Source organism: Perissodus microlepis, chromosome 18 (assembly GCF_051167445.1).
Source record: "Perissodus microlepis isolate ML-2025 ecotype Zambia chromosome 18, ASM5116744v1, whole genome shotgun sequence".
Lineage (NCBI taxonomy): Eukaryota > Metazoa > Chordata > Actinopteri > Cichliformes > Cichlidae > Perissodus > Perissodus microlepis.
The window spans coordinates 12,168,012-12,195,737 of NC_140478.1; the positions used below are offsets into that span (position 1 = coordinate 12,168,012).

General features: G+C 40.2%; 1 protein-coding gene across 1 annotated transcript; it reads left to right on the forward strand.

Annotated features, from left to right (window-relative positions):
- On the forward strand, window positions 1–26,771 carry pik3r2 (phosphoinositide-3-kinase, regulatory subunit 2 (beta)). The gene is made up of 16 exons (XM_084911902.1): window positions 1–144; window positions 1,816–2,701; window positions 11,001–11,093; window positions 12,650–12,724; window positions 13,199–13,348; window positions 14,398–14,608; window positions 14,733–14,818; window positions 14,918–15,024; window positions 16,207–16,301; window positions 16,469–16,649; window positions 16,845–16,964; window positions 17,132–17,274; window positions 17,385–17,561; window positions 17,705–17,776; window positions 17,916–18,086; window positions 18,982–26,771. The coding sequence occupies exons 2-16, from the start codon at window positions 2,383–2,385 to the stop codon at window positions 19,187–19,189; spliced, it is 2,208 nt and encodes a 735-aa protein (XP_084768028.1). The 5' UTR covers window positions 1–144; window positions 1,816–2,382; the 3' UTR covers window positions 19,190–26,771.
- Window positions 26,772–27,726: the final 955 nt, after the last annotated feature.

Here is a 27,726-nt window from a genome sequence, read left to right on the forward strand (position 1 = left end):
TAATGGTGGTGTGAGGATTGCGGGCTGTGGTTGGGTATGCCAGTGCCACGTGTCTAGCCTGGCACCTCTTGCTTCTCGACTCGAAGGATGTTGGACCGAGAGTCTGGCTGAGCCTGTCCGGCTTCCCTCTGAACCTAAAGTGGGGTGAGTTTTGCACTGTGCAGCGTTCTGTTATCACAGTAACTCTTGAACCTTTTTTATTAAAAAGACAACGTCCTTATTCACAAAGCTTTGCAGTGAATGTGCGTTCGCTTTCGGAATGTCGAGGGGGGTGGAGAGGATAATCTAGACTAAGGTTCAAAAGCATGCACTTTGGCATTCAAGGCTGCAAACTGGACGTTTCGGTGAATTTTTTATGCTTTTACCCAACTGTATTTAAGCGTCTGCAGTACATTATTCAAAATACTGTCCATTTATGGACATTTATGAAACGCTGGTACAGCGTCGGGCCTCGCAAACCAGGCCTGTGGTTATTGAGATTTGGACGTTTTGGAAAATTGCCCCAAATGCCTTGTTACTGCCATACCACGATGAAACTTCCATCAGTCGTTGTGCCACTTTCACCTTCACTCTCCACCTGCTTCTTTTCCTCTTTGACATCACGTCCAGGGAGGTCAGTAGAACCATTGTCCTTGATTGGTCCACAGACCACAGATGTCGTACTTAATCTGGAAACCATAATCTCTCTTTCTCGCCCACCCCGTCTCATCTCCCAGCATAGTTGCAGTTTAGCATTTAGCATTTTTAAATTTCAGCCGCTCGAAACTCGGCCAAAATTGCCCATTAATTTTTCCACGATTTACTGTGGATTTTATAATCGAGTGTTTCCAACATGTACTCCCAAAAAATGTAGATTTTTTTTTTTTAATTTTTGGTTGATCGACCGACAGATTTCATTTATTTACTTTAGTCAAACCTTTAATACTGATAATATTTAGCATTTTAAGACTGTTGTGTCGCTTTTATAGGATATATATTGCGCACTTGCGCTTGGCATTTAATTGGGCCTTGCAATCGGCTTTATCAGAGGACGTTCGTTACATTTCCATGGACTGACCTTTTTGCTATATGTGGAAGCCATGAGATAAGTGACTTCAAGGGGTGTAATATGAATGGTGATGGTTCACTGTGGTTTCTCAGTTGGCTGTCCATTCAACGTTCCCATCTGAAGCAGGCTTGGTACAGTAAATTTGACAGAAGTCAAAATATTTCTTAGGCAACACAGAGCTACCTTTTTTCTCTCTGATGGAGAGTGAACTGTTGCAGAGGGTTCTGCACGTCTTAGAAAATTCTGGTCGCCCTACAGTCGAGGTGCAGTCCTTATTTTCCTTTGCATGCCAGTTCAGCTAAAACCCCTTTTTTGGGGTTCTGTTAATCGTACGTGCTGTTGTGTGAGTTGAAGAGACGTTCATTTCACAGGAAAACTTATTGTTCCTGTGGAAACTGTGACGAGTCAGTTAAGGCTGTGAGTGTGTGAATGTAGAGTGGAGGGAATGGAGGCTCCTGTCCAGGGACCCAGTCTGCTGTTGGTTATGACGCAGCAGCATCATCCGAGCTCTCTGTCCTAACCGAAGACTGCACAAATGCATGGAGCTGTCGCAGTTCGCCATTTTCATGCGCCGCTTTAGGCTTCGTTTCACATAGATATAAGTCGCGTTAATTATTGCCATTTATCGAATAGATTTGACCTTTAATCCTTTTTTTTTTTTTTATTGTTTTTTTAAAATAGTTTTATTTACTTTAATTTTTTCGACTAAATTTTAAGTCTTTTTCCTAATTTTTTTTCTTAATTTATGCACTTTTTATTTCCTACAGGTCGGTCATTATTCCTGCCCCAAACATGTGGGATATCTGAAAGAGCCAGAGAGGATTAGAGACCTTCCCACCCTGGCACTCGTCCGCCAATCAGGCCACTTGAATTAACCGCGGAGAGCCAACGACCCGGGGCCTGTCACTAGGAAAACCCTTTTCCAGGCTGTTCCAGTAGCACCCAGCCAGCAGGTTTTTGCTGCTTGAAAAAGCATGTTGCCAACGATCTCCCTCTGCTCCATCATCTGGCTCAACCGGGGTATCAAGCTGAGGAAAGTGCACCAGTCCACCAACACCGGTCAGGTGTAAAGCCGCTGCCACTGCAGACACAAAAGCAGCAGAGCTCCTCGTTATTAACTTTTAAAAATGCTGCTGAGCTTCGGCTGACTTCCCCTCCTTTCATCCCCCCGACCCTCTAAGCCACTGTACCAACACCAGACTCTAGTAACTCAGCCACAATTTTGGTTTCAGAGGTGGATTTCTGTCTAGCCTAACCCTGTTGTTACAGCGGGACTCAGGCCGATCCTAAATCCTCGAAGCGGTGGCCATTTTACTTTTTGCCTCTGTCACAAAATGGCGGCGGAAGGTTTCCAGTACCGTGCCCTCTACACGTTCACCAAGGACCAGGACGAGGACTTGGATCTGCAGCCTGGAGACCTCCTTACAGTCAGCAAGGCCTCTCTGATGTCCATGGAGAACTACCAGGAGGGCTGCGTGGAGCACCCCGAGCGTCTGGGCTGGCTCCTCGGGTACAACGAGCGCACTAAGCAGAGAGGCGACTTCCCAGGGACGTATGTTGAGTATGTGGGCCCCATCAAGATGGCACTCCCATCGAGTCAGCCAAGGTCCCAGCGACCCCTGCCTGCAGCTCCCAAACCAGAGTCAACTCAAGGTAGGGGGCACTATTTAGATCATTTTCTTTTTTTCTGTTTTTTGTTTGTTTTGTTTTTTTGTTTATTTTTAGCAGCCAGTGGTGAGACGCTCACGGCACATCACTACTGTAAACTAAAGGTGGCCTTTAAAGTAAAAAAGATAACATAATAACAATGAGAAAAGAGTGAGATATCATTAAATTTTACTTTGTGGCATTTTTTAAATATCAGAATAATTTAACTTGCACATATGGGGATGTGAGCGACTAGTCGGGTAGGCGTTTAATCATTGATCCCCTTACTCGTACGTGCCAGACATGCTAGCTGACTAAATAAATTATTCTTATTTTATTAGTGTACAACAGCCACTGTTTCAAAGATGTTACAATGCTGCTGACCTCCACCCTGACAGTTATTGCTGCATCCTGCGCGCTCTCTGAATAGAAGCTGTGAACGAGTAAAGGTGGAATGATGCTAACGAGCGCTGTTCTGCTGTAGTTTGATGTAAAAACGAGTGGCTGTATGTTGGGCGCACAATTTGGCGACATTTAAAATATGATTTAATTAACGAGGAAATGATAAATGGTTTCATTAAGCTCCTAAAATATAGAATTTTTTGGGCCTGAATTTAAACGTGTCCATTTAAAGTAGTTTTAAGTGTTTCCTGAGGGTTTTCTGCCTCTTAGTCAGCTAGTCTCATTTTTTCTTGTTTAAATGTCTAGACAATTAGTTAGTTGGTGTTAGTTTGTTAGTTGGCCTTGAATGTGCAGAAAATATTGATGCAGAAATTTGCTAAATAATAGTTTGTTTATTTTGCTCCCTTTTACCTTTTTAAGAGATGTTTGGTAATTTTGAGCTGCATTTGTTTTTGTTTTTTGAGGTGGGGAGCTTTTTGGTCTTTGTTTGATAAGACAGTGGGGAGAAGACAGGAAAACTGGGACAAAGACCAGGGGGAGACACACAAACCTGGTGCTCCTTCATTAGCCTTACAGTGTAGAGATTTCTTGATTTTTTTTTATTTTTTTTTTTATTATTTTTTATTTTTGGATTTTTTTTTTTTAGGTCTAACAGTTAAAATCGCTTTTTTTTTTGTCCTCCCAAAGTTTTGAAAGAAAAACACAACTTCTCGCATGCCCAGCTGTTAGCAGCAGCTAGTTTGGTGTACTTGATGTTTTCATAAGGCTCTCACATTTGGCAGTGACCGCCAGTTGACCCTTTAATCTATACTAAGTAAGCTTTACCTCTGTGTAAGCGTAGCCAACTTAGGTCTGCGTTGAATAATAAAGTGCTAATCCGTCGACTGACAAGACTCTATCAGACTCTACTGGTCTGGTATTGATTGTATCTGTCTTTGCGGCTCTTGACACAGGAAAACTTGTCTCTGCAGTGCACAAAAATGCATGCCTCTCTTTTGCTGTGACCCCCTCCGAGTGTAATCAAGAATCACAAAGGCTGGAGGGCCTGTTGATGCTGTTTTCAATTGGACGTGCCTGGGTTAAGGATACTGGGAGGATTTTTTGGCACTTTTGACAAACTGACATTTTTATAGGTGTGTTTTTAGTTTGTACAAATGAGGAGTTATTCAACAGTAAAAGGAATACAACAGCCTTTTTTTACTCAGGGATAATGCTCTGCTCTGTCACACTCCTCTTCACTCCCATGGCTTTTATTAAAATACTGACATTTATTAATAATGCTAAGAATCTGCTCGGAGCTGCAGCAGCTTCCAAGTCAAACATTGACTTGGCATGCACTGGTCTACCTTAGCAAGCTCAAGTTCAAGTAAAACTTTGATTTGTGACCAAAGTTCTTCCACACTCCCAAGATTTCCATCAATTTCTTCTAATTTGCACTTCATTGCTTTTGGATTCAGCTGGTTAATTTATTGCTTCCTTGTTCTCCACATAAAACCACACATTCCTCTCCTTATTCTCTGTAATTCCTTTTTGCTCTTTTTTTTTTTTTTTTTTTTTAATGACAGATGTGCTCGTACCACTCTGAGCACGTAGGCTGTGAACTCTGAATTACCTCTGGTGTATCCAATTGGCTGATCATGGTGTATGGCCAAATACACGGGGGCCTCATTCAACTAGTGTCATTTTTATTTCTCATTTTTCATTTTTAGTATCATAGCTGTAGCACAAATGTCTGCAGAATTATCAAATTAGATTTTTTCATCCCGATACTTAAATAAAGGCTGAGTGAAGGACATGAATTAGGGAATAAGCAGGGGGCTTTCTCCAGCAGAAGCAGGTAAGGACATACTGTAAGTATCCCCGTGCTTTTGACTGACAGTGAGACAAACCAGTTGGGCAGCTGGCGCTTGTGTCTGTGATTTGGAAAGACAGGGGCAGAAGAAGCAAGTGAAATAGGGGAAGAGAAAGGGGGGAGGTGTGGGCGAGAGGGAGGCAGGGCAGTGGCTCAAGGAGGGGTACTTTGGCTCAGCACCAAAAGTGCATTGTACATTAGAAATGGTCAAACTTTACAAATATCATCTTCATTTCCTTGAAAGAACAGAGGCCCTAGACTTGCTGTGAATAGAGCTATTGTTGCTGTGGCACCATTTGCTATTCACAGAGATGGTAACATTACCAGTACCAGGCCGGGTGGTTAGGGGAGTTGACTGCTTTACAGGCTTAAATGCAACTAAGAACAATTCAACCTCACTAAAAGCTGTTAAACTATAATTTATTTGTGTAGAGCACAACAAGAGAAGTCATAGCTCAAGTGAAAATTATTATATGCGATACACTCACCTCTTCTCTGTAATCCCTACTTTTACAGCTGTTTACTTACTATAGTGGCTAGCTAGTCATTTTTGAGCATAATTTTAGACTCTAAAACAGGGGTGTCAAACATAAGGCCCGGGGCCAGAATCGGCACAGCAAAGACTCCAGTCCAGCTCACTGGATGTTTTTGGAAAATGTTAACAAGGGCATAAATTAATGGACTTTAAATTGTATTTTCATAAGTTTTCCAACTTATCCTACTGATAAAGACCTTCCCCACGGTCATTCATACTACATCAAAGGAATTAAATGATAGGTAAGCAAATAATTTAGTAAAAAAACAGGAACTTTTATCTATCTAGTATAGAATGCATGTTTTCACAGTATGTTTTCACAATGTATCCACACTAAAATAAATAAGATTTTTTTTTGAACGGGCAATTTCTGTGAATTAACAAAAGCTTTCTGCTTTATAAATAAAGGGCAGTCTTAGTAATTTTACACATTTATTTCTTACAAATTAAGCCCAAAGATTCATGCTGTTGATGTCTTTCATTTACTACATCATCATTTGTTTGTGGTGTAGAAAACCTGAGATGTGCTGTTGTAATTGCTCTACTATTTCCTGTATTATAAACAGGATTAAATATGCAGTTAGACTATGTTACAGTGACAGAAAGGAGATTTTTCACTGGTCTGACTCACTTAAGATCAAATTGGCCTGTATGTGATCCACAATATAAAATGAGTTTGGCTTCCCTGCTCTAAAAGCTATGTTTGTATTTTTATGCATTTATTTTTTTAGGACTAAGTCTGTAATATGTCTCCCTTGCTCTCCTCATGTGTGTACAAAGTGGTTCATTTACACTTGTATGGTATTTTTTTTTGTTTGGTTTTATTCAGATATTTGGATTTAATTAATTTGAACACTGCACACAGCAGCTGGAGAGGAAATGTTTCAGCCTCATGCAAAAGCTTGTAAAATTCTCAGAACCCAAGTGTATTTCTTTTATCAGAAGTCCTCCTGTTAACCATTATTTTCATCTCCATCTGGTGAAAGAAACCAGGTTACGCATTTGCATTCGAGAAACTGGGTTACCGTAGAATGTCGACAACAACTTGGCTTAAGTACATGCAAAAACTGCGTCATTGTTTTTCAGCAGTAGCGAGTGAAATGCAAAACGGAGATTTCTTGCTGGCTAAAATATGCAAACAGTTTTTCTGCTTTTTAAAGTGACATTGCGAGGGTAGGCTTGGCAGATGGTGTCATATAGAGTGCAAGCATTTTGTACCCAAAAAGAAACAGGGGGACTTGGATAGACTAACTGACTCACACTCCAGATGTGCTGCTCTTTTGTTGTTGAGTTTATAGAAATTAAATGTAAACAGAGAAAAAATGGACTCAAGATATTTCTCATCCTGCGACGGTAATGAGTCTGAAAAAAGGTTTTTTTTTCAGCCTCTTTACCTTCCTTCTCTCCTCTCTCTGGCCTCACTTTAACTGCCTGCTGAAGTGAACCATGGCTTGGCATTTTTGCAAACTCCTCCCTTGTTCTCCTACTCGCACCCCCACCCCTCTCTCCTCCCTCGTCCTCCTTCCATTTCTGCAGCCCTGATTCACATACTCGTCTGATAGTGTCTCTGGGCGGCTATAAACCATGTTCACGAAGCCAGTTCTCTGAAAGGAGAGGCCTCTCCTCCTCACTTTCTCTGCGCCTTACCAGGAAAACACTTTCAAAGAACCCACACGAGAAGGGTGGGAGGGAGGTTGAGACAGTAGAAAAAACAATGGGAAAGTTATGGAGAGGCTGGAAAGGGAGGGGGGCACGGGTTATAGGGTAAGCCAAGGCCACCCTATCCAACTGCAGATACAGAAAACCAGCTGTACTTTCTTTTCTTTGCCGATTGTTGTGGCATTCTCCTAATGCTACTAAATGCTACTGCCGTACAGGAGAACTTATTTAGGTGCGAAATTGTGTTACTGACGATTAAAAGCTTCAGTACATCAAATGTTAACTTATGTATTCAGTGCTAGGCCTTCATTTATTTTGTAGCATGTATTGATTGACCTTGTTGACTAGTGAAAGCACAGGAAGATAATAAAGTCGTTCAAATTGTGGCAATGTGTTTGTAAATGACTAAAAGAAGTCAGTCAAGATGCTGTGGGGAAAAATAAAAAACATGAAAGGAAAAAGAAAAGCTGGCGAGCTGTGCCCACTCTCCACATCGATGGTGGCTGCAAATGGATTAACATAGAAAGTTTAAAAATTTGTGTGCATTTGTAGTCGATTCTGGCAGTTTTTTAAAATGTGTTAATAATGATAAATGATTTTGTATCATTGATCTGTTTAATTGTATCTTTATGAATTAACAGCCATATAATAATAAATGATCTTACTAAAGCATTAAATATAATTTTCAGTTTTAGAAACTGTAGCAGTCTGCACTTACAATAAAATTTGACGTAACCCGATGATAGTGTCTCTTTATGTTGTACTCTGTTTGAGGTAGTCTCAGAGTACAAACTTCCAGCTGCCCTTTAGCTTGCTCAGCATGCATTGTAAATATTGCACAGTCATGCTCATTTATTTGTGAAAAACCAAAATTGTGATTGAGATTTAAAATTTTAATAATTGTGCATGCCTATCTGTGCTGTTGCAGTACACCTGTAAAGGTTATAATCAGCTTGGTAACAAATCTAACTGGCGTTAGCTGATAACTTAGAACGCCATCATCTAAATATGGTAACGTCTAGCTCCAAGTAAACAGTGTGATCCTAACATTGAAGCTACAATGCATCACACCCAGGATTGAGTGGTGAGAAGGTGGCTGTGTTCATCTTTTATGCTATGTTTATGTTGCACGAATCAACTCCCAGTGAGCCTACTCTTACGGGTTTCACAGAAAGTGTCTTTAGTGCCATTTGTTGTTCTTCCCAGTAATGCCTGGAGGCCAGTAAAACCAGACTGAGCACTGAGAACAGATCACCTCCATTTGTTGAGTTTTCAGGGGCTCACTACTACACGTGTAGCTTTGAAATATGTTGTGACATAGGAGTGGATGGTGTGCCCTGTCATGATGCATTGCCTGTCAACATAGTTGGAGTGCAGTGAAGACATGTAGCGGTGAAACACGACCAGCAACTTACACAGTGTTACCCACCATCTGTGAGCCAGACGCCAACTGGCCCTGTCACCACTGCAAATAATACACGCATTCATGGTATCACTTGCCATGGTTCAAAATGTGAGCAAAAATCTATCCCAAAGTTGTTTTTTTTTTCATTTTAGCCTCAAATATTAAGTGCATTTGGAGGGCAATCAAACCTTTTTATAGGAATGGAAACACTTAAGTTAGGCTTCGATACCGACCAAAGGCCAGTGTTTATCTGGGGTTTGACATTTACTAATGTTGGGAAACTCAGACGGGCAGAGTTAGTGTTTCGACGGCTAATTGAAACCAGCAGTTTTACTTTATTGAAACCAAAAAGCAAGGATGAAGCAGTTCAGCCTTTTCTACTTGTAGGTTGATAGCGATAGTAGGTGTAGTTGCAAAGTCAACAACGCTCTTCTGACCCCATGACCGCAGAGCTCCAAATCTCTTCTAGCATTAAGATCAGCACAAGAACTGTGCACTGGGAACTTCGCGGTCGTGTGGGTGGCCCAGTGCTTTTGTCCATGTTGTGTTTAATGTAAATGGTTATAAAATAACATTTGTTTGTTTTTTAAATAATGAATGCTTTTCTCTTTTTTTTTTTTTTTTTTTTTTTTTTTGTGAAGCTCACAACATATTATTGTTGCTGTTGCACTTGAAAGCCACACCCTAACTTAAGCACTGTTCAAGAAGACATTAATCTGAAACCAGCATGAAGTGTGTTTTGCAAGAGTGTTAGGCTAAAGCGAGGAAATTCCAGAGGTTTAATTCGACCTGGGAATTCATGCTGTACACTGAAAAATCTCAGCTTCTGACACAGAGGTCTGAGAGGGAGAACGCAGCACAGCCAGCTACATATTACATAAACACACTGATCGAGAAGATATCAAGCAAATATTTTGCTTCACATAGCTTTGCTTTCTCCAGCCTACTCTTGCCTGTCTTAGGCTTACCTCGGACTGAGCGAGTGAGTCAGTGCAAACATACAAATACTGGATTTGCAACACTGATCTGACCTTCAAATTGTCAGCTTTGTGTATAAAAAGGTGGTTACATTACACACAACACTGTTTTTGTTTTTTTTCTCACTTGCACACATCTGAAGCCCGACTGCAAACCAGATAAAAAAAGAGCGAGCTTGATGAGAGGGTGACAAGGCTGCAATCCAAAATGGCCAACAAGTATAAAGAAGACGAAGAGTTGTCGGTGCCTGCGAGAGAGCTGGAGACACCGCTAGGCAGAGTTTCCACGTTTAAGCCGACATGGTGGCACAGAGCGCGAACGAAACAGCGAGAAAGAAAAAAACAAGAAAGGGAATAGTCGAATAAAAACTTAAATTAAAGAGGCCTAAAGGGGGTTAAAACAAAAAGGAGCAAGAGAAAAAAAATCCACTAACAGGAGAGCAAATGAGAGAGAGCGAGTGAGACTAGGAGACATGGAGGAGCGGGAGAGAGAGCAAGGAATGTGCTGACGCGGCGTTTCTTGTCTGAACTCCCCAAATTAATAATCAGCAGTGGTTTAGCCGAGCCGTGCCAGGAACAGGAGCCTACTGCCAAGCCCCGGCCAGGCCAGGCCCTCCCTGCTCCCAGACCCCCCTCCACTACCCCTCCTTAAAAAAAGAAAGAAAGAGAAGGGGGAGGAAAAAAAGAGAGACCCAGCTCACAGGCCTGTTCTGGGGCCGAATAAGAGGCGCTGCCTGCCTGTTCTAGCTGGGCCGAGCCTGGCACACTGCCACAGGGCTTTTGCTTGTTCAGGAGTTTTGATTAAATCCTTTATTGTGCTCCACTCACGCAAAGAGCTAAGGCGAAACACTGAGCAGGACGGAGTGAAGGGGAGGAGAGAGAACGAGAGCGGAGAAAAGAAAAGGGAGGAAAAAGAGGGGGAGGGAGGGAAATGGGATCTCCCTTTTTTTTCTCCCTCTAGCTTTCTCCTTTCCTCTTTCTCTCCAACTGAAAAGATGTTTGATTTAGTCTGTGGGGAATTGTAAAGTAGATAAAGTTTTTTTTTTTCTTTTTTTTTTTTCTCGATGCCTCTTTTTTTCTGGTGACCCTTTTTACTTTCACTCCTGCATGAAATCCCCTTTCTTCCTTTAGTACAGTCAGTAAATTGTTCTGCAGTTATTGTCATATCCCATCATTCAGATTTGAGGAGGACAATGTGTCCCAGCCTTTGACATTTCTGTCCATTAATTATTTATAAGAAGTGTTTTGTTTTGTTTATTAAATACTGTGCAAACAAATGCAAAATAAATAAGTCCCACGGGGCTTTTGAAAATGGCTGAGCTTGTGAAATAAATACCCGTTATGTTTTATTGTGTTCCTCCTAAGTTTTGTACATATTATGAACATATTTTGTGCTCTGCTTCTCTTAGTGCTCGTACTTAACAGCGGGGTTTGTCAATGTAGCAGTGTGACTGAGATTTGTGTTGTTGTTTCAGCTGTTCCTGTGCCGGACCTGAGCGAGCAGTTCACACCACCAGAGACGGCTCCCCCGGCCCTCGTCGGCCTCATACAAGCCATAGAAAAGAGAGGTATATTCATACAAACCAGCCAAGATATTCATCTGTTGTCTCTCACGCTGCCTCTGCTGTCTTTTCATCTACGTGCGACTGTCTCCCTCTCGCCATCTGCTTCTTGCTTTTATGCCAGCGTTTGCACACGTGCAGACATGCAGACAGTCGCACAGAGGTACAAGTGCTCTCACAAGCTCATGCGCATTCACATTCAGTACATATAAGTTCAGTGTGGTTTAACTGAAAGCAGACCCGCTAAGAGTCCTGCGCAGTGGGTTTGATTCACACCGTGTTATTAACAAATAGAGCTCGGTGGGACTCCATTCACAGTTTTGCCTTTTTTTTCTCTCTCTTCCTTCTAACTTTCTGTGTCATTCACACCAATTCACAAACTCTTTCATGTACAGAATGTTAAAAAGTTGTGAAAAAACTGCTTCACGGCTTCTTACGGCTTTTTGTTTTCCAAGACGAGGCGTTTACCCTCATGCAAGACAAAGAAAAGCTAAATTGTGACGGCGGAGGCGCAGGAACAAATCAGACAATTTGTCTGTGAATTGAGTTACATAGTGTTGGATAATGAGACAGCTGCATTTAATTTACTCAACATTTATGTGTATGCTTGGAAAAAAATCCAGCGTACTGGTTATAATAATTTAATAAGTATACCGAAATACATAATATACAATTTTATACAGAAATACTGGGATGCATGCACTGACTTGAGAGCGAAACGGCTAATTAAAAGTCAAACAAATATTTATTTTCTTGGCTAGATAAATAAAAGAAAACATACTTGTCTCACATGTAATTTTAAACAGTGTATCCACACACACACAATACAATCAGTACTAAGCTTCGTTGTATCATATTTAAGTATCCGAGTATAGAGCAGAGTATATTTTATACCTAGTCTAATATGTTTAGAATTTGAATATATCCTTTGCGAGTTATCACTAACAAAAAATATGAATTTAATTTTTTTCATCATCAGAGCAAGAAAAACACAAAATCCTGGGGGAGAGCAAGAGTTTCTACTCACAGGGAACTACAATAAGCTGTTTGTTCAAAAAGAAATTTTATTTTGGCAAAAATGAGTTGACCTGAAACGTGATGATTAGTGCTGAGAGTGAAATAGATGAGATGAATCCCCAGAATTAAAAAAGCAATGGATAACTTAAAAATTCAAGTCCACCACTACAAACGTGTGAGTCCTTCTTCGGTCTTTAAGATGTTGCTTTTGAACTTTGTGGGCCGGTCACATTCTCTCTGTTGTTGGATACAGTACTGAACTGTCACTTATTTACAGACATTCAGCTAGTAATGACACACATTATCATTATTATTTTTAATTATTGTTGTTACTTCTAGATTTCATAGTTACATTGCGCTGCCTTTGCCTTCTTTTTCCATTTCCAGCTTGTTGCACTGCGTTAAATTATCTAGTGCAAGTTCACAGCCATAGAGTCAGAAAACAATCTGTCGCTACTTCTCTGTTTTCCATCTAAATGTGTCCTCTTTGCTTCTTCGTTCCTTCTGAACACATTTACTAAAATTGCTCTTTCTGTGTGTCTCAGGTCTGGATTGCAAGACGTTGTACAGGACACCTAGCTCCTCAGGTTCAGATAGTCCGGTGTACAGCCTGTGCTCTGGTGAGTTACATTTGTCATTTATCTGTTTTAGACATTATTTGATCCTTTTCTTTAACAGAACTTGGGTATATTTGGGATGGTTTCTCAGCCTGCATGCTCTTCAGCAGGTCCAATTCAGTGATTTAAATAAGAAAATCCACTCCAGAAAATAACTGAAACAACACAAGTCAGTACAAAATAAAAGCTAGTTGGAAAATACCAAATTAATATAACTTTTTTCCTCCAAAAAATCCTTTTTTTTTTCTTTTTTTTTTTGGTCTCCAGAAGATACAGTTGGCGTTAGGCTTCGGGGTTAGTTTCATAGCTTAGAAGTGGAAAAAACACCAAACACTGACATGATATGTTCGCTCTTGTGTACTTTCCTTGATTAAACTGCCTTTTTATTCCTTAAACTTCTCCCCGATGCTTGTTTGAGTTTTTTATTCTAACAAACTGCACCTTTTTGGTCTTTTGCTTTATGTATTGATCATCCAGAGAGTGACGTGGTTCAGAGGGATCTAGGTTTCCTGTCTGAGAGCGTCCTGCAGTACCTGAGAGACCTTCCATCACCTGTCATCCCTGCCTGTATCTACCCTCACCTACAAACTGCTCTCATGCAGCAGCATGTCCTACAGCAGTCAGCAGGTACATCAGATCACAGATCGAAAATCTTAAAGTTGCTGCTTGTATTGACTGAGCATTTAGTTTTTCCAACAGGGACAGCGTGTCATCTTTTGTGCATTTTTTTTTCTCTTTTTACAATAATGTTAACAGTACAAATTAAATATTCTGCAGCTGCCTGCTAAGGGGAGTTAAGTTTATGCAGGTGCAGTATGAAAAGCAACCCTAGGACCCGTTTGAAACAGTCACTGGTGTCTGCGTGATGAATTAGGCGTTTCAAGAGAAAGTCAAGTTTGCACAAGTTGACGTTCAAACGTTGACAGCATGACTTACAATGAGTGTTGCCTTAAGCTTGAAAAAATGAATCTAAAATCCCGGCGTATTCACCGGAAAATCTGCAGCACACACAGTTTGTACTTAATGGGCTTAAACGTGAACAAAAGAGCTGCATTCAGGACCTTATTGTGCCAAATCTTTTTCTATTATCAGCAAAAGAACATAATTAATAAAAGGTGAAACCATCTCACACTGGGGTATATTCTTGTTTGTTTTATTGAAATGGGCTCACATATAACTATAGGAAAAACATACGCAGAATGACTGATTAAGATGGAGATTTTATGGGGTGTAGACAAAATGGCAGTACAGTGTTATAGAACAGCACACGCACAAATGAGCTGCTGCCGCCGTTGTTTTTGTGGACAGAAAGGCACCTTTCAGTGCTTCAGTGACTATAATTTAAGCGAAAGAATTGCACAAGGACTAAACTCAGCCTTGTGCGCTGCTGTTTGAGTTCACTCTGATGTCAGCATTGAGAGAATGGAAGCAGGAGGGCAAGCTCCCTGAGGCATGTTAGATATGCTTCAGCTGATTCTCCTCCACACAAAGGACTCTCTGATTTCATTTTTGATATATATGTTTGTCCTGTTTTCAGAGACATGAACTAATCACATGCATTTTAACTACCAAATACAATCAAATGCACTCCTTATATTCTCCTTTTTCAGCCAGCTGTAATAAAGATACACAACTGAAGCCTAAACAGTTATTCACAATGTTTATGCCTCTCTCAGATGGTGCGGTAGCTGGAAGCCACAACAGAGAAGTCAGCCTGGTGCTTGAGAACTCCACCACCGTCCCTCTCCATCACCGTCTCACCCTGCAGTACCTCCTCACACACCTGGCTAAGGTCACTCAGGCACAGGCCAGCAATGGCCTGGATACAAACACGCTGGGAAAGATCTTTGGCCCCCTGCTTATCTGGACCGGCCCCTCTACTGCTTGGTAAGTAGTAAGTTTTTTTTACTTTCATGAAACAAATGTGTAACAAATATGTAAAGGTGAAATGATGATAAAGAGTTAGCAAATCTAAATCTACATGTTGGAAATTTGAACTGTTGAATGGCAGGTTTCCAATGGATGATGAGTTCCCCACCTTGGTGGTGGAGAAACTGCTGATAGAGAGAACTACAGGTCAAGACCTCACTCCTCCAGGTAAGTTATGTTGTTTTAACACTGCTTGGATCCATTCCTTTATTATAAAATACTGCTGAAGGAGGTCTGGGTTTCTGATGTGTTTGTGTCTGTTTGCAGTTCTCCCAGCGAAGCCTGTGAAGTCAAAAATGACACCATCAGCCATGACAGACACGAGCAGCCTGCTGAATGATGCAGAGTGGTACTGGGGCGAAATATCCAGGCAAGTTTTGGGCTCGTAATATTGATTTTGTTTGATGTATTGTTTAACGAAATGTCTGATTAAATGGACACTTGTGACAGATCCATAAAGATTTATATGTTATTGAAAATACTTAAAATTAGTGAAATCATGTTAGTATTTTGCTCTTAAATAAGAGCCAATGCCTCTTTTCTTAAAGAGCAACACACCTTTAATGTTTCGTTTTTACTTGCATCTAAAAACTTGGCACAAAAAGTAAGTTAATTTGTGTTTGGTCTATTATTTCTTTGTTGTAATGATGCTTCTTGGCAATAAATGTTACACCACTGGAAACTTGTTTATTTTCTTAAATGGTGCCACGTTTATAATGAAAATACATTTGTGGGTCAAGCAGCAGAGCAGCATGTGGCAGACTTGCTAAATCTTCTCTGCCAATGGCAAACAGCTTATTCTGCTACTGACTCTTGTTTGAGGTTGTCTAGAAGAAAGCGCTGAAGAAACATATTGGTAATTTAAGAATTTATTGATTTAACAAACGGGGTGCTCAGTATCATGTGGAAGACCCATACACAGCCACAGCTGCCTGGCACCCCTTCCTCTTGCTGGTCACCAGCTTGGTCACACACTGCTGCAGAATGACGTCGCACAGCAGTCGTGGCTTTGTGTAATTCGCATTGTTACAACAAAGAAATAGTCGCCCATAGACAAATTAATTTTTTGTGCTCAGATTATATACAGTCTGCAGCAGCTCCTATAAGCTTATGGTGAAAAGTATCATTTCAGCTGCCGATGTGTCTGCTGATCATCTTTCATTTCAGTAACTAAGCATCCATCTTTTTTTCCTAACCTTATGTTCTTTGTGACTTAGTGTGATATTCTTAGCCTGGGGGAGAACATTTAACAAAAAAGCCAGACTCTCCTTCCACAAGCTTCACCCATAGTCTTCCAGACTTTGTCATACCTTTTCATTTCTTTGCAGTAGTTGCTTAAACCTGTACTTTTGATGATGACAGTATTTAAAGTATCTGTTTTGCAGTGTTAACTTTAAAAACTAGAGTCAATCAAAATCCTGAAAAAAGTGGGACATCTGATCAGCCAAGAAAATAATGACCACTGGGGGGTGCTGCAACACACAAAACCAAGTTCCTGCTTGGCCTCCTCGTTGCTTCTTGCAGCTATCTAAATATGCTGCTATATTTGCAGAGAGGAGGTGAATGAGAAAATGCGAGACACTCCAGACGGCACCTTTCTGGTCCGAGATGCTTCAAGTAAACTGGAGGGCGAGTACACTCTTACACTCAGGTGAAGTAACAGCTGTTCTTCAATACTCACTTCAGATTTAGTATAGCCATAGGAAAATGATATATAGTAGAAACAAACCAGGCCTTTGTTACTTGACGGACAACATGTATTACAGTACATCGTCTTATTTACTACCATGTTCTCTTGGCTCCTGTCTCCGTCTGCAGGAAGGGGGGGAACAACAAGCTTATAAAGATTTATCACAGAGACGCGCGGTATGGTTTCTCAGAGCCTCTGACCTTCCTGTCCGTAGTGGAGCTCATCAATCACTACCGCCACGAGTCGCTGGCCCAGTACAACGCCAAGTTGGACACAAAGCTTCTGTATCCCATCTCCAAATACCAGCAGGTGGGTGAAGCTGCACATTACATTAAAATAAATCAGCTGTCATCACAAGATGTGGATCATCCAGCTCATAATTTTCCCTCATTCCATTTACAAATCGAGAAAGATATTCATTAATAACACGCAAATGTAGTCGGTCTGAATCTTCAGTAAGTGGTGATCTTGCTGTCATCTGTTTTTCATGTGGTAAAAAATTAGCTGGTGAAGGAGAACAGCATAGAGGAGGTGGGAGAGCAACTGAAGATCTATCATGAGCAGTACCAGGAGAAGAGTCGCGAGTACGACTCTCTGTACGAGGAGTACACACGTACCTCGCAGGTTTGAATAGCACACATGCTGACAACCACAAACAAGAGATGTATTTCAGAGTATTATAAATCCTAAACTAGCATAGTGCATAGTGTTTGTTGATGTGATCCGTAACAATATGCAGTTTATCCTGAAGATAAAATGGAGCTGGATTGAAACGTCTCTCTCTGTCTCAGGAGCTGCAGATGAAACGCACAGCCATTGAAGCCTTCAACGAGACCATCAAGATCTTTGAAGAGCAGTTTGAGACTCAGGAGCGGTACAGCAAAGAGTCTTTGGAGAGATTCCAGCGCGAGGGCAACGAAAAGGAAATCCAGAAGTACGTTTGTATGCATAATTCTGTTTTTAGCACAGATGCAAACAAAGCTGCTATATTTAAACAACATTTTGGTGAGTTGAAGGTATAATGTTCGAATTCTTGCAAATTAGAATCCAGAGCAACTCGGAGCGTTTGCAGTCTCGTGTGAAGGAGATCCACGACAGCAAGCGTAAGCTGGAGCAGGACCTGAGAGAGCAGGTGTCTGATAACAGAGAGATTGACAAGAAGATGAACAGCCTCAAGCCAGATCTCATGCAGCTTCGCAAGATCAGGGACCAGTACTTAATGTAAGTAAACTTTTATCCATGCATGAAATTGAACTTTACACATTCATATATTTATTCTGTTTACAGTCGTGAGAACCTTAAATGTCGTGCACAGGAAGTAACCTGTAGGTCAGCATTAATTCTGTTGTCCTCTGGTTTTTCAGATGGTTGACGCAGAAGGGGACGAGGCAGAAGAAGATCAACGAATGGCTGGGTATAAAGAACGATGCTGATGAGTAAGTGACGGCGCCGCAGCTTGTGCTGTCATAAGTGGAGGCAGCTGCACCTCTGACAATAATGAAGGCAGTAGTTAAGCTCATTGTTCTGTCAGGAGTTTCTTTCCTGCTTGATAGTTTTTGTTCATTGCATCTTCAGCTCTTTCTCACTGGAAGAAGATGAGGGCTCACCCCACCATGACGAGTGTACCTGGTACGTGGGCGACATCAAGCGCACCCAGGCTGAGGAAATGCTGAGAGGCAAATGCGATGGAACCTTTCTCATCCGTGAGAGCCAGTCACAGAAGGGCTCTTACGCCTGCTCCGTAGTGTAAGTTTGTGTTTAACCCTGTGAGGTCTAAAGAGCTTTTTCACACCTGTGGTTTGTTTGTGCTGGTCCGAATGATTCAAGCTTGTAAACTTGTAGCTTTTCCCCGTGATTTGGTTTGTTTTCACACAGAAGAATACAAGTGAACCAAAATGCGTCACTACCAACTACGTGAGAATGTTCAGTCTGCTCATTTTTTTTAAGCTCAAACCTGCATCGTACACCTGGTATAGTTCGATAGAGGTCAGATCACATTCACACCATAAACAAAGCGCGCTGGAGTTCATTTGAAACCAAAATCACCTCCTCCGAAGGGTCTCAGTGTTGTTTTGATTCTCCCCCGAGTGCTTTTACTGTGATCTTATCTGCACAAACGAGCAGCACAGTGAGGGAAAATGAGTTTGATTTAAATGGACTAAACAGCACAGGTGTGAAAACATGTAGTTAAAACATTTTTATTTATAATATAAAATGTTTGGTTGTACCAAAAAATGTGGCTGGAAATCACTTCTTCTTCTTCATACTTGTTTTCGCCACGAGTTCAAGAAATTATGTGAGAATAATTATTCTGTCACTACTGCAAATACAAGGCTAAATTCACTAGTGTAGCTCTTTCTGAAGATAAGAGAAGAAGTTAAGAGCAGCACCTCTAAAGGTGAATTATTAAGAAATTTGAATTCATACACAACCCAAAGTGTAAGATTAATCCGGTCTCATAAAACTGAAATGCAGAAATTCAATTCAGACACATTAAGTTATAAAATAAAATTTAAAAGGAGGAATAACTCAAGTAAATTTTCTACAGACACTGAAGTTAACAGTTACATTACTGGTGGGTTTGTGGAAGACTTTTAAGACTAAGATCACCTCTAAACACGATCTCTCTCCTTGTTTCTAGCGTGGACGGTGACTCCAAACACTGCGTCATCTACAAGACAGTCACGGGGTATGGATTCGCCGAGCCCTACAATCTGTATTCGTCCCTCAAAGACCTGGTGCTCCACTACAAAAATGTCTCCTTGGTCCAACACAACGACCAGCTGAATGTAAATCTAGCCTACCCAGTCCTGGCCCGCTCCCAGAATCAGAACCAGCACCCCAGATGAATTATTCACCAGCAGCATAGGACACCAGCCAGAGTGGGAAAATTAGACATATGCATTGGGGGGGTTAAAAAAAAAAAAAAGAACTCTGGACAATGCTTGTTCCTGTGACAGGTAAAACAGACTCAATTGCCAGGATTTAAAAAAAAAGAAAAAATCATGTATTTTTGGCCAGAAGCTGATGCTAATTTCCCACAGAGTCCAGCAAAGAGCACTCCTTGCTAACAGCATGGCTTCACAATAAGCACACTACTACTGATAACGAAGCACTGTACAGTTAGCCTGGCTGATGCGGTCAGTTAAAAGCTGATGAGAGTGGTGCATTAGCCAGCCACACTGTCCAGTGTTGGTTATGGAAAAAAGTGAGAAATTCACAAGAACATTCATTATTCAGGAAAAAAGACTAAATTACATCAAAGGAAGGCACACACAATGGGTTTTTTTTCTAAATCTTTAAAAAGCGGAGAGACCAGATGGTGGGATGATGGTAGAAATTACAGGAGCCACATTTGGTTTTTAGGGTTTGTTGGTTTTGGGAGGTTTTTTTTGCCTTTAATGCGAGATAAATGTCCACAGACAAAGGCCCGATCTGTCATTCCCAGACTGCCTGCAAACTCTCCATAGACAAAAGCCTGAGCTGTCATCCGAGGAAATTACTGGCTTGCCTAAACCAGGCTGCTCGTTTCACACCTAAAGGTGGCTGAGAAAAACAATGGGCTGGGAGTGTAGTCACTGGAGACTGAGGAGGGGAAGGGGGTGAAGAGGGTTGCTGTTTCAGGGGTTTTTTTTTTTAAAAGAAAAAGATTGATTCAGTTAAAAGCTTGCTCAAGTGCCATAGTAATAGCTTTGAATGACCACAAGCCTGTGTCACTAGAATAAGGGGGCACGTCGAGGTTACAAACCGAAAGAGAAGGCGGGGGGGGGGAGTAAACGGTTGTCGACATAGACAAAGCTACAGCTTTAAACAAAAACATACATACACATAGGTATATTTTTATGAAATGATCTCTATTTCCAACAGCTTTGGCTTGTTGCTCTCTTTCTCAGTGGGTGTCCTTTTGATCTGACGAGGTACAACGTACAGTTATTGCTGTATAACAGGATAAAAATGCATGGTACATATTTGGTGTATTGTGAATATAGAATTGTTTTTTAATCACAATACACTAGATGGAGAGGTACATTGATAAATGCAGTTCCACGTGATTCAGGTTTCCTTTTAAAATGGAAATGGTGGAAATACTCCTGCGTCTCTTCGTTTCAGACTTCTTTCTTCATCCTCTGTAATACTGTAGCACCTGTAGCCATTGACTTAAGGCACTGTTAGTGCTCCTCCTATGTGTCTTGTTTCTATATGCTAAAGACACTTGCAGAGCATCGACCTATGTGATTATTGTATCTCGTGTACTGTATTTGCTTCATCTCTAGTTAGCTTAGACTGTTTCCGTGGTACAGTGTCCTTGCAGATGTTTATTGTTTTGGAGTTTTTTGTTTTTTTTTTATATGCAAATTTACTCACGGTACTTCTTCTCCCTTGCGCTCGACTGTTCATTTCATCACAAGCTTGACTCACAGAGCTGTAGAACATTTATGTACAAAAAGATAAAAGAAAGAAAGAAAGCAGTAATATAAATCATGTACAGTATATTTCAGACACACATGCAGCCTGTGTATGTGACGTTATACGGTTCCTTCACGGAAGATTCGCTATGCTTTTAGATTCTGTTTAAGGATGCAAATTATCCATCTTAATGTGAGCCAAATGAAGGATGTATTTTCATGTAGCAAGAATGAAAAAAGAAACAGTCCTTTTTGCCATTTAGCATGACCTTGGCGGTCTAAGAGATTATCCGGTATGTTATGCATGGAGTCCTTCATTTGGGTTGTTGTTTATCTTTTTTGTTTGTTTGTTTTAACTTGGATTAGTGGTTGAAATTGTGCTTTCTGTAGTGAATATACAGTATTCACTGGCATGTGGTCTTACTATGCACAACACGGTTGTATGCATATAATATGTTTTAGACTTGGGTTCAGTTCCCTCCCGGTGATGTGGCGATGAATTTCTCCTATTTGTTTCTCCGTGTTGGCTCGAGGTGTAGGTAGTACCGCCTCTGTTCAATGTCACGTTCAAAGCACAGCGGCATAGATGCAGGGTTACTCAGTTATTATGATGTTCTCAATGAAAATGTGGAGCTGAAAAGAGGCGTCAAATGATGCTGCTTTTAAACTTGATTCATGTAGTTGGTGTTTTTTTCCCCCGGATGAACAAATATTAATATGAATCTTTCACATTTTTACATTTAGTAATCTGAGAAAGCCAAAAAGAAGAAAAACTATTTTTGTAGTGGGGTATAGAAGAGTCAGGGGTCATTAACAATAGAAACTGGGGAAAAAATGTGTTTTAAAATCTTGGTCTTATTTTGGTTCCTTTTTGTTGAGAGAGAGAGAGAGAAAAATTTAAACGTTCTTCTTAAATTAGATATTCGTCTACTCTGCTGGTGATTAGTTAAAAGTCATCTGAGCTAGACCCAAGCTTCAAACAAACGCAGTGCTTTTCTATTTCTGAAATGTTCAGTTTCAGACATCAGGTAGCAACATTTTTCCCAGACATACCAACCCAGTCTTCTGATCAAACCTACCTTGACCTGAAAAGTTTTAATCATTTTGATTTCAGTCAGGACGAATCTATTGTACTGTACTTTGCACAGTTCTTGGCAAGTAAAGGACCCCAAGAATTAAAGTGGAGGTGACAGAGGTGCTTCTGATTAGAGGGCTATTAAAAAAAAAAACAAAAAAAAAAAAACGTACGAGTGAGAAAGATTAGAAGTGCCTTTAGTCGTTGCGATGAGGTGGTCGTCTCCCTGTTTTCATTGGAGCGTTGCTGCGTAAGACGATGCCACAACCACAACCACATGTTGTGCCCCACCGTTCACACATTTGTCATTTATCAAAACAAAGGTGTATCTCGCAAACGAGTGTAGTTGTTGTGTGTGATTGTGAGTGTCTGTGTGTGCGTGTTAGAGCAAATCTGAGCATGTTATAGTTAAGAGAGTGGCAGATATTAGCTGTGCCTCTTTGGTATTGCATTTATAGTTGTTACATATTCCTTCTTTCTGTAGTGGGGCCTGTACAGTAGCTTGGTGCACCCAGGCTAGCCTACTTCAGTGTTTTTTTTTTTTTGTTTGTTTGTGTGTCTGGTGTGTGTTTGAATAAAACTCATAAAAGATATAGAAATGTGAACAGTACACATCCGTGGCCCAGACCAGTTGTTTAAAGCTCATTTGGTAAGCTCTCAAGCTAATGCATGCAGCAGTTCTCAGTGTTTTGTATTAAGTTAGTAAACAGATGATCTGATTAAATCATCCACCATTATTCAGTTTGTTGGACCAACACTTTTGTGACTGCACTTTTTTTTTTTGTTTTTGTTTCACACACTCAGACTAGTGTGTCGCCCAACTACCGAAAACTAACAGACAATGGTGATGCTGAGTTGTTTATAGTGTTTTTAGTTGATAGTTATTCATTCAGTATATCAGGAATGATTGACATTTTCATTATGATATCAGAGTATACAGTGTACAGTATATGCTTTTGTTGTTTCGCAGTCAACAACTGTCTTGTAAATCTGATGCTTTTGACTGATTGCAATGTTTTCATTATAGAATTAGTTTTACTATGTGGGCTGTGTAAACTCTGTAGTACTTTTCAAAGCTACTTTAAGGAGAGCTGCTAGCTCATTATGCAATTCTCATCCGCACAGCAGAAGTGTCCAGCTAAACATGAAAAACATAAATCTTCCTTAAAAAAAAGAAGCTTCAGTTCATCCAGGTTTTCACTTATTCCTTGTGGTATTTAAACATGCAAATAATTGCAAGGTCACTCTTTCTACCTTTTTATTTGGTGTTCTACACTGTGTGGACAAGCGTATTGCACAACACCACAGGTGTTTTCAGTCTCATTGACACAGGTGTATAAAATCAACCAACCAATCAGTGTGCCTTTGCAAATATTTGCGAAAGAATGGGTTGTTCTAAAGAGCTCACTGAATATGGCCATGGTGCTAAAAGAGAGATCACTGTTACAACACAAACAACCTTTGTGAAATTTCTTCCGTCCATGATTTTAGCTGTAAGTGTTTTTATTCCAAAGTTCAAGTGTCAGATCACACAAAGTTACAGAGTCACATGGAGTGCATAAGTCTCCGAGACCATGCTGACTCAGTTACTGTGGTGCTCCAAACCTCCACTGGCATTAACATCAGCACAAACTCAGTGTATTGCAGTTTGCAGTGACTCTATACATTATCCAGAGTACCCACAGCTTTTTTAGAAAAGTGATCCTATTTAATGTTCTCTGAGCACTACAAATGAGGTATTTTCAAACCTCCTTAAACCATTTTTCTCCAAAGCATGGGTCAAGAAAACATTACATTGTGGACGAGATATGGAAAAGGTGGCCAACTGTAGCGTTTCCTAACGAATACAATGGAACATTGTTTCCATTCGGGTGAGGACATAGAAGTGAAACTACATGCATGGCTTGATGCCACAAGGAGTCAGTGAAAGCAGTGTCGGGGATTTTCAAGGTGATTTTGTGTAAAGAATTTCTAGGGAAAGTCCTTCTAGTGGAGTCAAACTTTAACCCAGAACTGGTTAGCGTGACACAAGTTAATGAAAAAGGTGGTTCTGCTTCGTTTTGCTCAACTTTTTAGTGTCTGAAAGAAAACTAGAAATGTAGAACTGAACAGCTTCCAGCATCACTTGTTATGATGTACATTTTTGCAGTGTGCTTAAACTCTTTGGTACGCCATGTTATTTACACGATTATTGGCTAGAAGCAATGCTAGCTGCAGTGAAATGTGGTCGCACAGTGAGACGGGCGTGAGAAGAGCAGGAGATGAAGACTTTATTGCGCTTTGACATGGAGTTGAAACTCTCAAACTCAAAGCTTTCATCCCGCTTCTCTATTAGATATGCATCTTGGAGCTTCTTGAAAAGAAAAAAAAAGCAACAAAAAAACATTTTTCTATATGAGACATAATCATTCAAGGAATTAAATATTTTTTCATCATTCTTTGGTACACTGTAAATGATAAACCTTGAAACGGCCTCATACACAAAGCACATCTTTCACTGACTACAAAGAAACACATATTTGTTGTCTATTAAGGTTTGAGGAATGAGAGATACTAGAGAATAAATATTTTCAAATATATACTTAGATATCTATATTTTTGGATGATTTAATTCTGATTTGGTTGGCGCTTGAAACGAATCAGAACGAGGCTTTGATGTGAACACTTTTAGCTCCGTGGCTGCTTTGAAAACGAGCAGTTGTTGAAATGCAGACATATTTACTTACCCGCTGCAGCGAGCTTCATCAGGATCACCAGTTAAAACTTTGTGGTTACAGTCGATCGACATTCATGATTTTTACGCATGATTATCAGGTGTGTTCGGAGGATGAAGCAAGCTCATGTACATGTGTTAATATTTACAGAGCTGAGTCTATATGTTAAATGCAGTCCTGGCTGCTTTGCATTTTATTAAATATTAGTTGTTGGTTGTTTGTTTGTTCTGTTTTTTTCTTGTTTTGTCTTTTGGAAGACAGTTTTTGTTTGTTTTTGATTTTTGTTTGTTTGTTTGTTGTTTTTCTGAGTAGAGGCAGTGTTAAAAAGTTGCACCACAAAAGATACACTCGATGCTGCTGCAGAGATCTGGCACAGATTGGACACTGATGCTGTAACAAAGTGATCCATCTTACCACTCGGTCTTACTGCGCCAGATCTCAGTGGCTGCTGAAGGTTTTTTGGGGGTGGGGGGTGGTTATGTGCTTACAGCCAGGAAAGAGGAAAAAAAAGAAGAAGAAAAAAAACTAAACCTGACGCTGAGGAAGGTACACGACTCAATGGTTCACGATTGCTCCTCTACTTGTAACAATGATGGCATTAGAAAGTGATCTTTTATGGTGCCTGAATATAATTCTTTCTATTTTGGCTTTTTAAAAAAGCTGATAGATTTGTCTGTCCAAGTGTTCTTTGTTTTGTTTGTCTGTTTATATCTTTAATGATAACCTTACAGAGCCTATAAAGAAAAAATAAGCTAGCTTGAATTTTTTTTCTCTATACAGAAAACACAAATACAAATGTTTACAATATGTAATTAACCAAATAGTAAATATGCGTTTGAGAATCAGTCTGTCCCTCAAAGCGGCTGTGATAGATTGATTTGTATTTCTTTATTTCTTCTGTCATTTTAAACTTGAAAATGTTATGACTGCTTGTTCTCTTCCCCCCACATTTCACTTTGTTCCTCTTTTTTTTTTTTTTTTTTTTTATTTCCTGTGAACAGTGCTCCCTCTATTGCAAAATAGTTACTCAGCAATGTAGTTGAACTATTTGTCTGTCAGTCTTTCTTCACCTGCTGATTTCTTCACCTTACACTGAGCCTTGTATGTGCTGAATCCTAACTTGAGACCCTGTTGCATCTTTTGCTGTTTCTGTCGTGCACAGTTTGGTGAATTCGAATATGAATCTGACTGATGTATCTGCGGTAAAGGATTCAAAGAATTTCATATTGTGTATTAGTAAAAAAAAAAGAAAAAAAAAAAGAGGAAAAACAAAAGCGCCACTTGGTAAAAATACTTGAGTACAGATTAGTACATAAGTGAAGATTAGAATTCAGGAATGACTATCTAAAGGCATCCTATTGTTGTTTTTTGCACTACGCAGCAAATGATAGTCGAATAAAAAGCTGAAACGATTGCTCTTTTGGTTAAGTAGTTTTTAAGACCAAAATTCAGCCAATATAGTTGCAGCTTGTTCCGCCTGTGTGTTATTTCACTTAAAAAAAAATCTTATCATTCTCTTTCTATCTATATATGCTAAGAGCAGCACTTTCATTTCCCTTTATGTTTTTTAAATCTTCTCACATTGTCACTCCTCCGTGTGGAAAGTTGGCATTTGTTTGATTAACCTGATGTGAATGTTGTAGTATCGTTCACTGGTGTACAGTAGTTTATATTGCCTCACACTCTTCATGTTGGAGGCAACATTGACGGTGGTCCATGTTGCAACAGGCTGGGCAGTGTTACACAGCAGCAACAATTTAAGAGGCATCAACACATCTTTACCCCAATCAGAGCACACATTGCATTGCAGCGTTGCCCACCGAGTTGCCTCTTGAATCACCGGCTTCAGCAGACATACAGCTAAAAATTATAGTTAGTAAAGATGTTCCGTCTCTCTCACTCAAAAACAGTGAACAGATGGACCGTCAGATAAAGCTACTCTACACCAAAGTGCAATTGAAGGCAGAGGGAGCACTGTTGTTTCAGCCAGTAGGGGCCTACTGGTTGCAATGTGCCCGACCCAGATGCATGAAAAGATGGTTATTCTTCTTCTCTTGTGTTATCCTCCCTCCGTTTATCTGTCTTAACTCAGATGCGGCATTTCTTTCTTTCTCTCTCATGTACGGCTTGCTTCAGAGTGGTATGTCCTCAAACAGGTACTCTTTGATCTGTACGGTTATTTCTTTAGGTTAATGCAATGATTTTAAAAAGACAATAAAAGATATCTAAAATGCCATGTGTTGTCCTCTTCTTTTTTTTTTTTCCCTGCCTGTGTTATCCTGGTACATTTTTACATGAATGTGTCCCGATTCAGCTTGGCATAAAACGTGATGGCACTGCATATTTGTAGAAATACTGAATATGCTGTTCATGACATCTAAACAAATGTCATGAACTGGCACATAGGTGATGAGGCGGGAGGCAACATGAGAGGTTTGCTCAATCATCCAGGTAAGGAAATGCCAAAAAAGTTAATTATCAACTATTATTAAAACACAAATGTTTATCATTTTTTGGAGGATGCAGAGTTCCAATTGGTGAAAATCGACATGTGTCACAATGCTGTGTTTGATCTGTGTTGGATCAAATATGGTGGGCCTGATTTTTAGAATCAGTTTTGTTGTTATAAGTCAGTTATTTAGTCTGTCAATAGCTGTAATTCAGTGACCGCAACAAAGTGAAGTTTCACATTTTCCTCTGGCTAATTGTTCATGTGCTAATGGATTTGCTGGGCTTCAAGTTCCTGTGTGTTGAAGCTTTTCCAGCAGGTGCTTGGCAGGATCCTCCATGTTTGTTTGCATAGTTTGACTAACAGAGCTGTCTGACAGTAGTAGCTTTTAAAAAACTTTAAACCTATAGTTAAACTAATAGTAATCTCTTCTAGCCCAAATATGTTTTGCTACTGATCATCCACAGCAGTACATTTAGCCGCATGTTATGACACTCCACTTAGCATTACCTAGAAAAAAGTCAGAACCAGTAGTTCAGTGCCTATTGGTGCCTACTTCCTACATAGTAAGAGAACAGAATCTTTGCTGGTTTTTAAAAGTGGTAGGTTGTCTTAATTTAAGAGTCAAATCCAAAAAACTTAGCAAAGAACAAATTTTAAATTGTATCTTAGCGTTATTTGACATTACTAGCTTGTCACAAACTGTTCACATCAGCCTCGTTATCCCATTCTTACGGAAAGG

What these genes read in the sequence shown, in the direction of transcription:
- pik3r2 (XM_084911902.1), top strand. Translation starts at nt 2,383, where the DNA reads ATGGCGGCGGAAGGTTTCCAGTACCGTGCCCTCTACACGTTCACCAAG. An exon ending in GGTGTACAGCCTGTGCTCTG is followed by an intron (nt 12,725 to 13,198) that starts GTGAGTTACATT and finishes TTGATCATCCAG; the next exon opens with AGAGTGACGTGGTTCAGAGG. An exon ending in CCATCTCCAAATACCAGCAG is followed by an intron (nt 16,650 to 16,844) that starts GTGGGTGAAGCT and finishes GTAAAAAATTAG; the next exon opens with CTGGTGAAGGAGAACAGCAT.